The 16,197-nt window shown below is 35.5% G+C and overlaps 1 protein-coding gene across 1 annotated transcript; it reads right to left on the bottom strand.

The window, feature by feature from the left end:
• LOC110265618 lies at window positions 5,537–6,896 on the bottom strand. Its single transcript, XM_021108675.1, has 2 exons — window positions 6,758–6,896; window positions 5,537–6,673 (listed from the first exon to the last, which is right to left on the bottom strand). The coding sequence occupies exons 1-2, from the start codon at window positions 6,869–6,871 to the stop codon at window positions 6,272–6,274; spliced, it is 516 nt and encodes a 171-aa protein (XP_020964334.1). The 5' UTR covers window positions 6,872–6,896; the 3' UTR covers window positions 5,537–6,271.

Raw genomic sequence — 16,197 nt, 5'->3', positions numbered from 1 at the left:
TCATCCAGCGTAGCAGAGAGGGTGCTATACCATCACTCCGTTTGGCTAGTCATCGTCGGAAAGAGTCGAAGGACTATATTGGTGCCCGGACTTGAATCTGAAGGACTAGTATAGATAATTTTAAATTTCGAAGACCAAATTGAATAATCGCGTGAATCTCAGGGATCAAAATGGGTATTTAGTCGGCTAGTGATCTCACGTTAAAGTTCCTCAAGTTTCAGTTTCTATCTGGTATTTTGTATTTGGCCTCTTCTAATGTTTTCGAGTTTTATATGATCCCATTACTGGATTATTTTTTTATTTACGCACTATATATATGAATGTGTGAGGTATCTTTCTTTATTTCCCTTAAAAACCACTCTTCTTATATGCTAGCGACCTCGTCCTGGAGAATTCAAAAACATGTTCTTAAGACTCCTAAATTTACTTAACTGTTGTTGACACCCTCATATTCCTCCTTAATCACGCAAATAATTACTCAATTTTATAATAGACACTTATATAATCAATACTCATCTCTGATTAGTCGTCGTGTGCTTTGCACTCTTTTGTATGATAACATTTTAACGTGTTCATCTCTTCAACCTCTCTGAATTCTTGTACATAATAAACAACACTGGCTAGTGTTACAACCTGTGCTGAACAACTTGTAAGTGCTTGTTTAGGTGCCATTATCTTGATAAAAAATTTTTTTTTTTATTTTTTAGTGTGTTTAGCAAATTTCTAGTAGTAAAAATAAAAGTACTAAAAAAATAAAAAAAATATTTTTTGAAAAGCTATAATTTACATCTTTTTTTTTTAAAAGATATTTTTCTTTAAAAAAAAGATATTTTTTACATAATAAATAAACAAAAATGTACTTTTATGTTGTTATACCCAAACATAATTGATAGATAAAAAGATCTTTTTGCATGAGATATCCAAACATAAAATTAATTTTACTTTTCCATAAGATCTTTTAAAAAACGATAACTTGAAAAAAATATTTTCTTAGAAGTTCACCCAAACAAGATATGACATGAGTTAACGTTGTATCCTCTTAGAAACAGAAGATGATTAGAGAAAGAAAATATGATATCAGTTATCATTAGCTATTGATAAGAACAAGAAAAACGCTAAGAATATGACGGAGAGCTCTGCTAGAATTTTTACACAAGAAAAAGATCTAATTCAACGAAGTACTAAGAAAGTCAAGACGCGAGAAGAGGTTGATCTCAATCATCCTAGCAACATGATAATCTCCTCAGACCTGCGAGAAGATATGACCGACGGAAACATGAAGGTGTCATACAAGGAGTCTCTGCTTACGCCCATTGGACCAAGACTGGAGGAGAGTCCCAGCGTGATGGAGGAGGTGCTCGAAAACGCCTCTGATCTGGAGGACAGATGGTACAAGGAAGACAAATGGAATAGAACGGACGAACAACCGTTTGATCTGTGTCCTGTTATTCCAGTATCGAAAGAAGAATTTGAGGACTGGTGCAGACCTTGGAAGTCAGCACTTGTTGTGAAAGTCCTAGGCAAACGTGTGGGGCTAGCGTTCATGGAACAACGACTACAAAGAGACTGGGTGAGAAAAGGTAAGATTGATGTAATTGATATGGACTGTGACTACTTTCTAGTCCATTTTTCAGATGAAGAAGATTATTCTCATGCTTTGATGGAGGGTCCTTGGATGGTGGCAGGACACTCTCATAGTTCAAAGGTGGAGGCCTTTCTTTCTCACGTCAGAGCATCGAGTTAGAAAAATAGCGGCCTGGGTCCGAATCCCGAACCTCCCCATCGAACTCTATAATCAACGTTTCCTATGGAGAGTTGGATCGACGATAGGTCAGATGATCAAAATTGATTGGACAACGTCTATACACTCGAGGGGCAAGTTTGCTAGAATTTGTGTGGAGTTTAATCTCGCCAAGAAACTGGTGCCAAAGATCTCGGTGATGGGGAGTGAACTCAATATTGAGTATGAAGGTTTGCATCAAATTTGCTTTACGTGCGGCAAGTACGGCCATCGAGCTGACATGTGTACTGAAGCTCCGACCAATGAAGCTCCGCAGCCAAAAAATCACCGGCGAGGTTAGCCATGCCGGAGTTGAATCCAACCAAAAAAGGAATGAGGACCAACATGGAAACAATCCACATTTAGTGTCTCAACATGATTCTGGCAACGGGCAAAATCCTCCTGATTTTGGGCCTTGGATGTTGGTTAAAAAACCAATTCGAAAAAGGAAATATTCTAACACAACATATAAAAAGAAAGTGATAAAGACACCTGATCTCATTCCAATCTTGGAAGAGCATGAAAATAATGAAAGTCTTGGCCAAGGCTTGGGATCAAAATTTCACGTCCTGCAGGAAGAGTTAGAAGAAGATTTGCAAGTGCATGAATGTAAGAAGCCCAAGGGGAAGCTTTTAATATTGGTTCTGGGCCAAGGGAAAAAAAGGCCCAACTTACCCAAGTAAGAACTTTTACTAGCCATAAAAAGCCTATCAAAGTGGGGGCCAATAAAAATTCCTTGAATCCAAAAAAGGCCTCCATGAAGGCCCACAGTCTCAAAAATAGTCATACCACTAAAGAGAAGAGTGCAACCCCAAAGGTAAGCTCTCCCGAAAAAGCACAATGTGAAAAGCTGAATATTTCAGAACCCTTCTCTCAAATACAAGCAAAGGCCAAAGACCCTGAAAAAGAGGCGATGGAGCGTGTTATGTTGGAAAGCATGAGAAGACTTCAGAAGGAGCAACAAGAGTTTTTTTCGATACCAACAAGGTCTGGTGAGTTCTTGGAAGAACATATTGCTACTAATAATTTCCTTAATCAACTGCCGCCGCGTAAGATCATAGATCGCAGCGATCACGATAGAATCGGTAGAGGAGGAAGACCACCAGATAATAATATCGGGGGTTCTTCTAGTAATGAAGTGTCACAAGCGACGACATCCGTTGTGAGGTCCGGTTCAGTGATAAGGGAAAATGCTCAAGCTTGACCGTGGTTCTTGGTAACCTTCCTTCTTGTTTTGTCCTTATGAATAGTATTATTGCTTGGAACTGTAGAGGAGTGGTGGGAAAGAATTTCGCTTTCTTTATTAAGGAATTGAAACGTGAATATCATGCTGGTATGATTATTCTTTTTGAGACTCAGATTAGTGGGGATCGAGCCAAAGAAGTACGAGATAAGTTGGGTTTTGATGGGTCCTTCACTATTGAAGCTTTGGGGAGGTATGGTGGGATTTGGATCTTATGGGGACTCAGGATTTTGGAGGGTGGATATTGTGAGGCATAGCAGACAAGTTGTTCACCTCAGAGTATCTAGCAACAACTCTAAACGGTGGTTCCTGAGTGCAGTTTATGGCTCCCCGCAGAAAATTTACAGAAGAGAGTTGTGGAATGATCTGATAGACTTTGCTAGTGATATTAGTAGTTCTTGATGCGCTATTGGGGACTTCAATGCTCTCCTTCATGATTATGAAAGAAGGGGAAGCGTGGCTAGAACCAACCCAGGAGCTTGCCCAGACTTCCAAGCCTGTGCGTCTAATTGTGGTTTGGTGGATTTGGGCTTTGTGGGTTCGTCGTTTACTTGGAGAAGAGGTAACTTGGTGGAAAGGTTGGATAGGGCCCTTAGCAACATGGATTGGCATATCAGGTTCCCTGAGGCTTGTGTTCGACACCTCCCAATGTTGAAGTCTGACCACTCGCCTATTTGCCTCCAGTTATCTTTTAATGCACCTATTAATAGAGGGCGTCGCCCTTTCAGATTTGTTGCGGCTTGGCTAACTCACTCGGACTTTGACAGTATGGGGAATAGATGCTGGAAGGTAGATAATTCTTGGACTGCAAATATGCTAAACTTCAAGAAATCTCTTCAAGATTGGAATACTTCGGTGTTTGGTGATATTTTTTAGAGAAAGAAAAAGATCCTAAGGCTGAATGGCATCTCTAATAGATTAACCTAAGAGAGCAACAGGTTTTTGAAAGATTTACAATTTCAGTTATGCCGAGATTATGAGGAGGTTCTTGCTCAAGAGGAGTTATTGTGGTTCCAGAAATCGAGAAGCAAGTGGTTAGAGTTCGGCTACCGAAATACTAAATTTTTCTATGGCTCTACCATGGTGAGGAGAAGAAGAAACAAAATCCTCACTATTCAAAATGATGAGGGCGAGTGGTTAATAGAAATCAAGGATCTGGAAAATCGGGCTGTATCCTTTTATGCGAAACTTTACTGTGATTATTCTGATAATGTTCCTTTTATTATTTCTAACGCCTTTCCTGAGCTAAATGCTGCTAACTTTGAGAGGATAGGTCAGTTGGTATCCCCCTTGGAGATTAAAGAGGCTGTGTTTGCTATGGGCAACCTTAAAGCTCCGGGAAGGGATGGTATCCAAGCTGTCTTTTACCAGCAACATTGGCATAAGGTTGGTGCTTATCTTTGTAATCTTGTTCAGAATATTTTCAGGAACCCAACTTTGGTTAGCGATATCAATGAGACTCTCCTAGTCCTTATTCCTAAAATTGAACCGGTCTCCAGCCTCAAACACATGAGACCTATCAGTTTGTGTAATGTCTCGTATAAGGTGGTTACAAAAATGTTAGCAAAACAGTTGCAAACTTTGATGGCTAAGTTGGTCAGGCCAACTCAAACTAGCTTTGTTCCGGGAAGGCATTCATCGGATAATATTATTATAACCCAGGAGATTATTCATTCGATGAGGAGCAAGAAAGGTGGAAAAGGTTGGATGGCTATTAAAATCGACCTCGAAAAAGCCTATGACAGATTAAAATGGTCTTTTCTAAAGGACACCCTGGTGGACATCGGCTTTCCCTCTCATATAATTAATCTCATTTACGATTGCTTATCTTCTGCTAGAATGAGAGTTCTCTGGAATGGTGATGAATTGGAAGAATTCACTCCGTCTAGGGGCATCAGACAAGGAGACCCCATTTCTCCCTACTTATTTGTTCTGTGTATTGAACGCTTATCGCAACTTATTGATGCAGCTGTAGAGCATGGATTTTGGAAACCAATTCGTTTGAAAAGAGATGCTCCAGAGATTTCTCACCTTTGCTTCGCAGATAACTTAATTTTATTTGCAGAAGCAAGCTTGGAACAAGCTGAGATCATTAATAACTGTCTTAATGCCTTTTGTGATAGTTCCAGACAGAAGGTCAATCAGGATAAGACGAGAGTCTTCATCTCGGAAGCCTTGAACTTCTCTAGAACGGATGATTTAGGAAAATATTTGGGTGTTCCCCTTCACCACTCCAGAGTTTCGAAAAGCACTTTTAATAATATTATTGACAAGATGAATGCTAATCTAAACTCTTGGAAAGCCTCCTCGCTGTCTTTAGCGGGAAGAAATACCCTGGTGAAATCTGTCCTTTCTTCTATTCCATCTTATACTATGCAAACTGCTTTTTTGCCTAAAGCTACTTGTAATGCTATTGATAAAAAATGCAGGAATTTTCTTTGGGGAGACACCAATCAAATGCGCAAAACTTATTTGGTGAGCTGGAAAAGAGTTTGTGAGCCAAAAAAGTCAGGTGGCCTGGGAATTCGCCATGCTAGTACACTCAACCATGCATTTATGACGAAAGTTGGTGGGGGCTTATTGGAAATAAAAATGCCTTGTGGGCGAGAGTTCTTCGGTTGAAGTATAGATGCGGAAACACTACAAGAGGTCCAGCAGATAGCGGCGGTTAAAAACTCAGTTAGCGGCAGTTGTTTGACCGCCGCTAAACATACAACAACGGTTAAAGAAACGCTGAAACTAAGTTCGCCGGCAAACCTTTAGCGGCGGTTTTTTTCGACCGCCGGAATAACCGCTGTCAAACCTCATTTTACCGGCGAATACGTTTTGCGGCGGTCTGGAACAGCTGCTGCTTTCCAGGTCTGTGTTGAGTCGTTGAGACACGTTTCCCGGTGGTCAGATAACCGCCGCTATCTGAGTTTGTTTAAATAACCGAATTTTGCAGCATTCAAACATAACCGCCGCTAACAATAACTTTTTTTTCAAACAAATACTTTATTTGAATTTTGTGTTCATATGACAAACAACATTCATGAAATATTTTAATTTAAAATTGTTTCGTATTAATTTAACTGATTATGTCTGCAATTACAATTAAAAAAAAACCATATAAAAAATAAAACACAATACTAAGATATCCCAAATGATCCATATATATAGATGACAAAATAAAATAGTTGATAATAATTTGACCTCAAAGTATACTATTCATAAAGGAAAGAAGAAAACAGTTAATTGTTAAAAGATCCCTATTGTGCTACATTCCCCAAAGACTTCAGCTGTGCTTCAATTTCAGGTGGCAAAGTGTCTCCTTGCTGTTGTAACATGTATTTTACAAGATTTACCATGGTCTGTCTCTTTTCCATTTCCTCTGCCTTTTGTTTTGCTGCCGCTGCCTTTAATTCTGTAATCTCTGCCTTTTGTTCTGCTGCGGTTGCCTTTAATTCTGTAATCTCCCTCTGATACTCCTCTATCTGCACTCCAGAGTTTGATTGTTGGGTCGTGTTATGAATAAGTTCGGTCGGACATGGTCCAAATCCTAACCCTCGAACTCGTCCTGAATGCTCCTTTCCAAGAACTTGCGCAAGCGAATCAGTAAGTGAAATCTCCTTCGAGGAACCATCTTGGCTCTCGATATTCGCAATCGCTTCCTACAGTCATACAAGAGTTTGGTTGTTGTCATGTCGAAGTTTGCAACATGAATATAGCAAAAATAATTCTTAGCCAACACTTACCCCAGCAACACGCGCAGCATCGTTCATATAAGAGCCATTCCTTTTTTTATGAGTCATAATAAACAACTCTCCTCTACCAATGCGCCTTTGCTGTTTTTTCTCCTGTACCCACATTAAATATGCATACAATCATACATGTTACAGAATTATATCACAAACCACAAAAACTTGTATGAAAAATAATACACACATAATTACCTCTTCATCCCTTAGCCTGGCAGTTGTCTTAGAGCCCCCAGTATGTGTAAAAAGTTGCTTCGACCGATTTACAGCATTTTTTCTACACTTTTCCTATAGATAAAGATAAAAATTAAATTAATCATGTAGAAGGCTCTTAAGAAAGTAATGCCCCGTTAATATTATCCCATTTTTTTGAACGATTAGAAACTTATTTGACTGGTTTTTTTGGCCTTTTACAACTATCACTTTTAATCAATCATTTTATTCAGTTTTGCAAAATGATTAAAATAACAACACTAAATGGAGTATGAATCCAATGTTAATTACCTTAGTAGAATCCTTCAAACGATAGTTGACGAACCATCTCCACTACTGTACATTTATTCCTGATGGTTTCTTCTTTAAATTATCTTCCCAACTCAGTTGCTCGTTATAACACTTATGGTATAAGTGATTTCTTGCTTCTTTCCAAATTTTTCCTAGCCTTTGAATCATGACCTTTTTTCTTTTCCCACGGTCATCCTCCTCATACAGAAAGGTCCGCTAAATATTTGACCAAAAGTGCGATTAACATCAACAAAGGGAAAGTAAAGGAATTTGCTCCAATTTTACATAACGTAAAAAACTACGAAATTTAATATTATACCTTAATTGTCTCGTATGCATGTTCCTTCAGAGCTTTGTCCATTGTCTTTCAACTTTCTTCGTTAATGGGAAAATGCTGAAAGTCAGCTCCCAAATTTCCTAGAAACCCACTTAATAATCCCGCTGCCTGACCGATCACTTGCATCTCTGTATTAAACTCCAGAATGATTTGTCTACCAGGAGGTAGTACTATAGCCTCCCTGACGCTCAAATTCATCGTTCTTCTGACGCCACCATCTAAGAAACAACTTACAAGGTTTAGTTGAGTGGCCATTCATTAAAAATTAAATCTAGGATGCAGGGAAAAAAATTTTACCGCTTACTACAACAGTCCAATAATCCGTATCCTTGCCTTTATAGGGCTTGTTACGGCTTACAGTTTCTTCTTCGGCATACAAGTTATCAACAAAGTCATCCCATGACCCAACCTCATCTGCCTCATGATCATAATCTTCATCCTCCGAAGATATTTGGGCATGCCCAGCAACATTTTCAGTCTCTGTGAGGTGTGCAGTAGCATCACCGGCATCTTTCTGAGTTGCTGGAGCTACCCGTGTTTCAATACGTGGTGGACGGAATGAAGTATTTTTTCCGAATGTCGGAGCAATGACATTCTGAGTTTTGTCAGCAGTGCCGGCATCGGGGATAGAGCTGTACCGCGGTTTTCTAGGCATTTTTTCAAACCTTCACATAAACTAATGAAACTTATTAGAGAGTCGAATCTACCAAAAAACCAATAATAAAGAGGTTATAAAGGTAAAATTTCAAGGTTAACCACATTTACATTGCTAATCTAGAAATCACATGTATGATGAAAAATTGGCAAGCATCACCGATTCATATTTGCAAAAATCATTTGTTAGTTATAAATTTTAAAAAATCTTAAATAATATGATTAAAAAATACAACATTTTTTCCAGTCGGTAGTAGAATTTGAAATGTTGACCACGATTTCTAACTTCTTACATTTATTAAAAACTCAAGTCACAAATACATGCTTCCTTACAGAACCATGAATTTTGAATCCAAGAACATCTCCACTCAAGTATATGTTTAAAGAAAAGATTTGTATTCAACAAGCTAAAAAGAAAATCACATGAAAGTTATATAATAAAGCTAAGAAAGGAAACCTAGGACAATTGAAATTTTTAATCGGTCAAGTTAGCCCAACAACGAAATAATTCAGACACACATTGATACATGCACATCGCACCTATTTTTAAACATTAGAAATGATAATAGGCATACAAAATTATAACTTGAAGCCACTTAACTTGTATATATAAAATTTTCAGATGTTCGCATGATCCTTGGTTTGTTAGCATCAATTATTAGTCACATGTTTCCACTTGAAAGTTGAAAATGATTGAATAGACCAACAAGTACTTAATTATTATAGCATTTTGAGTTGTGCAATAGATCATTTCAACGAATACAATCTAGCTAGACCTTTATATCACATAAATTTTATAATAATAAGACTATTTGGCTTTGAATTGGGTTTTGCAACATTCTGGATACATTCATGGTACATGGAATTAGTTTAACAATGTTAAGTCTTTCCTCCCTAGATAACCTTTTTGCAGTTCTGTTAAGTAGACTCTTAATTTTTTCAATGCTGATTTTCTTTCTCTTAATATGAAATGAAAACCTAAATAATCCATTGATACATAAATAATTATATTCAAAGATGTTATTATTCCAATCTGATTAGTTGAGGAATAGTGCACAAATTCACGTACCTTGATCTGATCAATTAATTTCACATTCGTTGTTCATAGAAACTCTACTAACAAAAATTTAACTACAGAAAGTTAACAATTAACTAAATCAATTGTGTACTAATAAATTACAATAAATAGCATCTTAAAGAATAGTGAGTTTCACATTAGAAGATAAAATACTTGAATGGAGAATTTGACCACCACTATACTATAATTGTAAATCTTAATAGACATTCTTCTTCAGAATTTTATTCCTATCAGATATAACTTTAATTCAAGAAATGCAAAAATATTTAAGAATAAAAAAGGAGGTGTTTCATAAGTCTTCAACATGGTCAATACCATATTTACAGTGTCTCTACACCCATGATACTTTCTACAAGCTTTGGATATAAGTTTTGTTAGTGTCAACACTGTAAAAAAATAGCTTTCACTATATCTAGTTTAAAAACTAAATTTATACAAAGAAGACATTTTCTTTAATTATCTTTTGAACTCCACTCTTGTTATTGAGTTTCATTATTTTATATAGTTACCTTTTAATTGGCTTACTAATCCAGATCTTTACCAAATTTGGCTCGTATCCACTTCTCAAAACTTGCTAACAAAGACCATAATCAGTAGGAACTTAACAAGAATGAGTTTCTTAAATTAGTTTTTTTTAAATAGTTTTCTGTATCATGTTACATTGAATTTTAAAAGAGTTTTTATTTTTAAATTTCAAAAAAAGATTTCATGCTTAAAAGATAAAAAATAAGTGTGTTTTACCATTAAATAAAAAAAAAAACAAGGGGGACATTTAGGGAAGAATTATTGATGTAAAGAGAAAATTGTTCACGTTATCCTGCACAGTGAAATCCTAAACTCACTATTAATAATTTGTTCTCTTATTCAACACAATTATTTGTTTTCTACTGCTGTATTTTTTTTATTTTTGTGTTCTAGAATGCAACATACTCCAACAAGCACAACAACAAAACAAGAGAACAAAGAAACAAAATGTAAAGCTGAGACAAAGATTTAAACTTGCCTAATAGCTATCCAGAATCCACTAGCAGCTTTTCATGGAACAAGTTGAACCCACACCCAGATCAGCCCAAGGTGTCACGGATGCACAAGAAGCCAATATAGTATCCGAGTAGCACAGCAGAGGAAGATGTCAATAGGATGCGCACGGTTAGAAATACATCACCATATAGTGCAACAACTAAAAAAGTCGATTGAAAAAAGAGCATGCAACTCTCACCTCAAATGCAAAGCCTAACAGCGACGTCGAGAAGAAACAGATCTGCCCAAAAATAACTGAAACGGGAGACAAGGTCAATGCCTCGAGAAGAACAGTGACACCATAGAGTAGCTGCAAAACTTGTACCAATCCACCCCAACTCAAACTTTATACTTACGGAGCAGAGGAAAAATTCATTTTCACCAGTACATTAATCAGAAACATATAAACAGAGCAAAACCACAAATAAAATTCAACTCAAAAAACACAAAAACTCACCTTTGAAACGGGAAAACAACTTGAAGGCGACGATGAACAATCAGACAAAGGAGGAAACGCTGGGCGGGATTGTGGCGGAAGGGCACGGTGACGGTTGTAGGGCTACAACCCCAACAGACGCCGTGTGAATGTGCAGTGAACGGGGATTGACTTAGGCTAGGGTTTTGGCTAAACTAGTGGCAGCGAGGGGTAATTTATGTTGGGGAAACTCAGAGCACACAATTTGGGTTCAAATACAAAACATAGCGTAGTAACGGAACTGATTTGTTCCGATAGAACAGGCTAGAATTTTTACCATTATAGTAGTTTAAAATTTAAGTTGATCCATAAGCATTATTATCTAACTGCATTTTAAATACTGACATGTTTTGCAAATACAATTAAATTTGTATTCATATAAATAAAGTTATAACTTTGTTATCTATATTATTTAAATTTTTTCCTCTTCCAAATAAATTAATTTAAAAAGTTAAATTTTTCTATACTTACCTAACAAATTTGCCTCCTCCTTCTTAAACGGGATTAGGATATGATAACTAGGTAAAATTAGATATTTTATGTCACTTGAATTTCAAATTTAATTTAAACAGATATAATTTTTCATTGATCACAGAGGTAATATAAATATTTCATTTCTCTCCTCCGAACACATATGGTATCTGATGATGAATTCCTTTTATCAAATATCATTCTCTAGAACTATTATCCCCTCAATCTCCTATGTTTTTATGTATTAATTTACTGTCATATTCACTCAGAGCTCTGTTTTAGGTCTCAAATCTATTCATTCATTCATTTGCACCCATTGCTCTTTACTCCAACCTTATGCAAATTACCTTTGTATAAAAAAATATAAATTCGCCATTTATGAACAAGAGTTTTCATGAGCACGTTTGAATTCGCGTTGCATATTCTGTTCAGGATTTCTCTACTCATTGAAATCACAAATTTTTTTATTCTAACTAATTACTAGAAACAAAATGCACGTGTGACATATACGTTTGTGTCTATTTTTTTTATAAGCCGTTTCAATTTTATTGAGTATATAAGTAAAATTGTTTAACTGAATTTTTGACCTTATTCATTAATTTGTACACGTTAAAATTTTCTATACCAAGGAATATATAATTTCCATATGTACTTATAGTTAGTACTTTAGTAATGATTTTCGTCCTTAATAACTTAATATTTGGGTAATTGAATTTTTCAGTCCTGCCAACAACATTTAAAGACAAAAACACGTCTTTGCCGGACCTCCGAAAATGAGTATCGCATTATGGCGGACGACATCCCTAGATATTTGAACATATTTTCTGACTCTGAAGCCCTAGGAGTTGACGGACATATCAACGAGGGTGCAGCAATCATACGTCCTCGAGCTAATACAGAAAAACATGTGGTCAAAGATGCGCATTCTTCAAATCTGGAAAGACGCAAAGTAATCTCACAAGAGTCCCGACCTGAAGCATCGAAGCAAAGACATCCTACAGAGATTATCGGACTTGTCCACGGACATCTTGGCCAGTTGGAATAAGAGAAACAGGTTCTAAAACGACAAAGAGGACACGAAAGAATCCTGAGCAACGATGTACAACAACGGAGGGGATTAGAAGAAAAGCGGGTGAACCCGGAAAACGACTTAGTGGGGTTCACCAACCAAAGAATTAACTTTGCCATGCATTCTGATGCCAATAAAATTTTGGAAGACGACAAAGACCTTTTAGATTGAATTTATTATTAATTGTTCGAATTCAGATATTTCATTATCTTTACCTGTACATTTATGATTTGCTGCTAGTATACAAGATCTTATTATACACAGGGTTATCTAATTATAATAATCTGTAAACATGGGCAAACAATAGTTTTAATCTTTCTAATTAAATTGATTACACCTAAAATTAATCGAACGCTACTATAACAGTTTAACTTACTTAGTAAAAGAGAAAAGAATTAAAAATCATAAAAAAAAAAGAAGGATTTTATATTTTTTCGTCCATTTAAAAAAGGTTAAGTCCTTCTGAAACGATGCAATGCGTGATTGAGTCATTCTTTCCTCACTAATCCTTTTTTGAGGGCAGTCTAAATTTGTTATGGTCAACATAATGATTATTGAGAAAATACTAACTAGTATCGGGTTAAGCTCGAATTGGCTTGGTAGTCAGATCAATTTTATTTTATATTGAACCAAATCTTGCCAATTTCAGTTTAAAAACAATACGTTTCATATTATGAAAAATTCATAATAAACCAATCCTCATCATTTGGTTTTAAAATTTAAATTAAGTTTTGTAATCGATAACATTGCTATTTTTCCTAACAATCCATAACAGATAAAAGCTACTTAAAAGGTACGTAGTCATATCTTGTCAGCCAAATCGAAACTGTTATAAAAATCTGGATTCTTTAAGCCTATATAAAGAATTGTATGCTGCTAGTTTACAATATTCTCAATTTTCAATGTCAAAGGTGTCAGGTTAGTTTTTCACCATACCTTATCATTAATAACTCAAGAAGTTGTGTATTGAAAAATTTATGCTCTCCCCTATCCATCTCTTTCTGTTATGCCAAGCGGCAAAACTTTCTGTGCATTGAATTATGGTATTTAAATCATTAATATGCACAAGATATATTTTAATTTTTGAATTTATGCATACAAGATTTTATAAGTCTAGATTGCATTTTACCTCTTTTAACCATATACCAGTTACATGTTGGCAGGAGGATTTATTTACTTTTATTATATACATGGAATATCCCAAATGATGTTTGTTTCCTGGTTAAGAATTACATGCACCCAATTTAATTTGCCAAAAAAATACAGAGATCAATACACGAAGTTATATGTCTCGTCTAATACACGAAGTTATGCAAGCATGCGTGACCAAAAAGTGGCTATTGGTAGTGTTCCATATTATGGCAAAATTGTAGAAATAATTGAATTGAATTACAGTAGTCAGTTTTCAGTTGTGCTGTTCAAGTGTATTTGGGCGGATACGACTACTACTAGAGGAATCAAAAAGATCATTTGGGTCTTACTAGTGTTAACTTCTCTCGTTCAATACACAATGGTGATTGAGAAGACGATGAACCGTACATATTGGCATCAGAGGCTCATCTTATATACTATGTGGACGATGAAGTAGATAAAGGTTGGAGCGTTGTTGTTCATGTGAAGCCACGGGACTTGTATGATATGGGAGAAGAGAATGAAGAAGCTGAAGTTGGTTTCTCTCCACAGCCAGGGTTAAACATGTCAACGACAGAGGACATTGGAGAGTTACAGTTGACAAGGGATGATGATACAGAAGACCCCACAGACAATGTATCTGAAAATATTGATGATGTTGCAGAATGAAACATGAGATTGTAAAACCTAATTTTTACAAAAGATTTGTGTGTTTAATAAGTTATCAATCAGTTTTTGTATATAGTTGGCTGGTTACATCACGACACCCAATTTTCGTATTTCAATGAACTCTTTACTGGAATCATAGCTTTCATTAATTAAAGCTTTTTTTCCATTTCTTCCATTTTTTTATTTGTTTACGCAGAATGAGGTATCTATATTGTTTGATGTTATTGTTGTTAATGTCGGTTTTATTTAAAGATAACATATATGATAATCTTTAACTAATCTTAATGTTTTTATGACTAATAAATATTAGTTATTTTAATATGAAGGAATAACAAGACAAGTGGAAATGAATGACTTTTCATCATGCTGTTCAAGCCCGACATTTACTACAGAAATGGCTGTAGCCACGCCGTTCTCTTCGTTGGAACATGCAATTGCTGTTGCTAGAGACATATGGTTTCGTAAAGTGAATGTTAGGTGTTGGTTGGAGGCTATATCAGGACGCCCTTGTTTCAAGGAATACTTAAAAACGGCAAACAATTATACCAGGCAGGTTCGTTCATTAGGTATACAGTTATTGTTTAATTGAATAATGTATATGTTAAGTTTATATACGAGAACCAAATGTATTGGAATAATATTTGTTATGTTAACATTCAAACGTGTAGGAACTTCATAAATGGGGATCAATGTACGAAAAGAGGTTTGGGTATACTTTTGTGACATGTGCATCTGGAAAGAATTCTTCTGAAATACTTGCTAAATTGAAGGTATAAGAATAGATTCCTAATACAAAAATTTCATTGTAAATAATTAGTGTATTTTACAAAAAAAAATACTATAAACTATATCTGGTATTATGTAGACGCGCTTTAGAAACGACCATGTTGTTGAGTTGGATATTGCATCAAAGGAGGAAATGAAGTATATAGAATTGCACATTACAGATCTTCTATCCAAGAGATATGCCCAAAGTACTAATAAGGGAGATGGTAACTATTGTTTATTTTTGATCTGTTCTAAAAGTTTCTATTGATATTAACATACCATGTTTTCACTAAATTAATTTCTGACGAATGTCCTTCTTGTTGTATGATGTTCATATTTTCAGTGTTAACTGAATATTCAGGCGAAGTAGTTAAGGACAGTCTAGATGGGATAGAGACTGATTCAGCAGAAAATTTAGATGAAATTTCCTCTGTTAGAATTGACATCTCCATGCAGTCTGATAACAAAAAGGTTTCAGAAGAAGACAAAGAAACTTTCGATAACCAGCAAATACAAGATCATGTCTATGTTGCAAAAAGGGGCTTCGATTTGAACAAAATGCCATGGTATGGAGATGAAATACCAGATCCTGTAACACGTGAAAGTCATAGATTCTTGACAGAGTATTTTCACCCAGGTCAATACGATGTTGAAGAGAAATTTTGACCTTGTATTTTAAGAATTAGGTCACATCCACTTAGCTTAATGGGTTTGGTTGCAGTAATACATATGTGACTACTTTTGGAATTTTAAGATTCGGATTGAATAACGAATATTTTCGAAAAAGCCCTACTTTAATTTATGATCGATTAAAGCTGCCATTAACTGATAACTATCTAACAATTTTCTTTTCCATTTATGCTTGAATGCAACCTTATAATATCTTATAGTAAATGAGAAAATCTAATTTGTAATTTTTTTCACATGACTGAAATAAAATCTCTTTTTAAAGTGATTAATCTTTTATACATAACACAAATCCAGAAATTGGTCTCACGGTTTAGGTAACAGTGACTCAAACAAATTGATCAAAATTAACTAATTAGACTATATCAAAAAATCAAATACGGGCAAACCCAAATTATTTACCAATAAAAAGTTTCACAATTTGCGAAAGACAATCGAAATTCAGAAAAAGATTGATGAAACTAATGAGAAATAAAGTAATTTATATTCTCTTAATAATGAAAAAAGAGACTATATCCAAATATGAGAGTGAGGAACTAAGCAAATTTGGCGGCGGTTGATTTAAAACCGCCGT

This window comes from Arachis ipaensis, chromosome B08 (assembly GCF_000816755.2).
Source record: "Arachis ipaensis cultivar K30076 chromosome B08, Araip1.1, whole genome shotgun sequence".
Taxonomy (NCBI): Eukaryota; Viridiplantae; Streptophyta; class Magnoliopsida; order Fabales; family Fabaceae; genus Arachis; species Arachis ipaensis.
The sequence above is the reverse complement of the archived record's forward strand: the minus strand, read 5'-3'. Positions and strand labels throughout refer to the sequence as shown.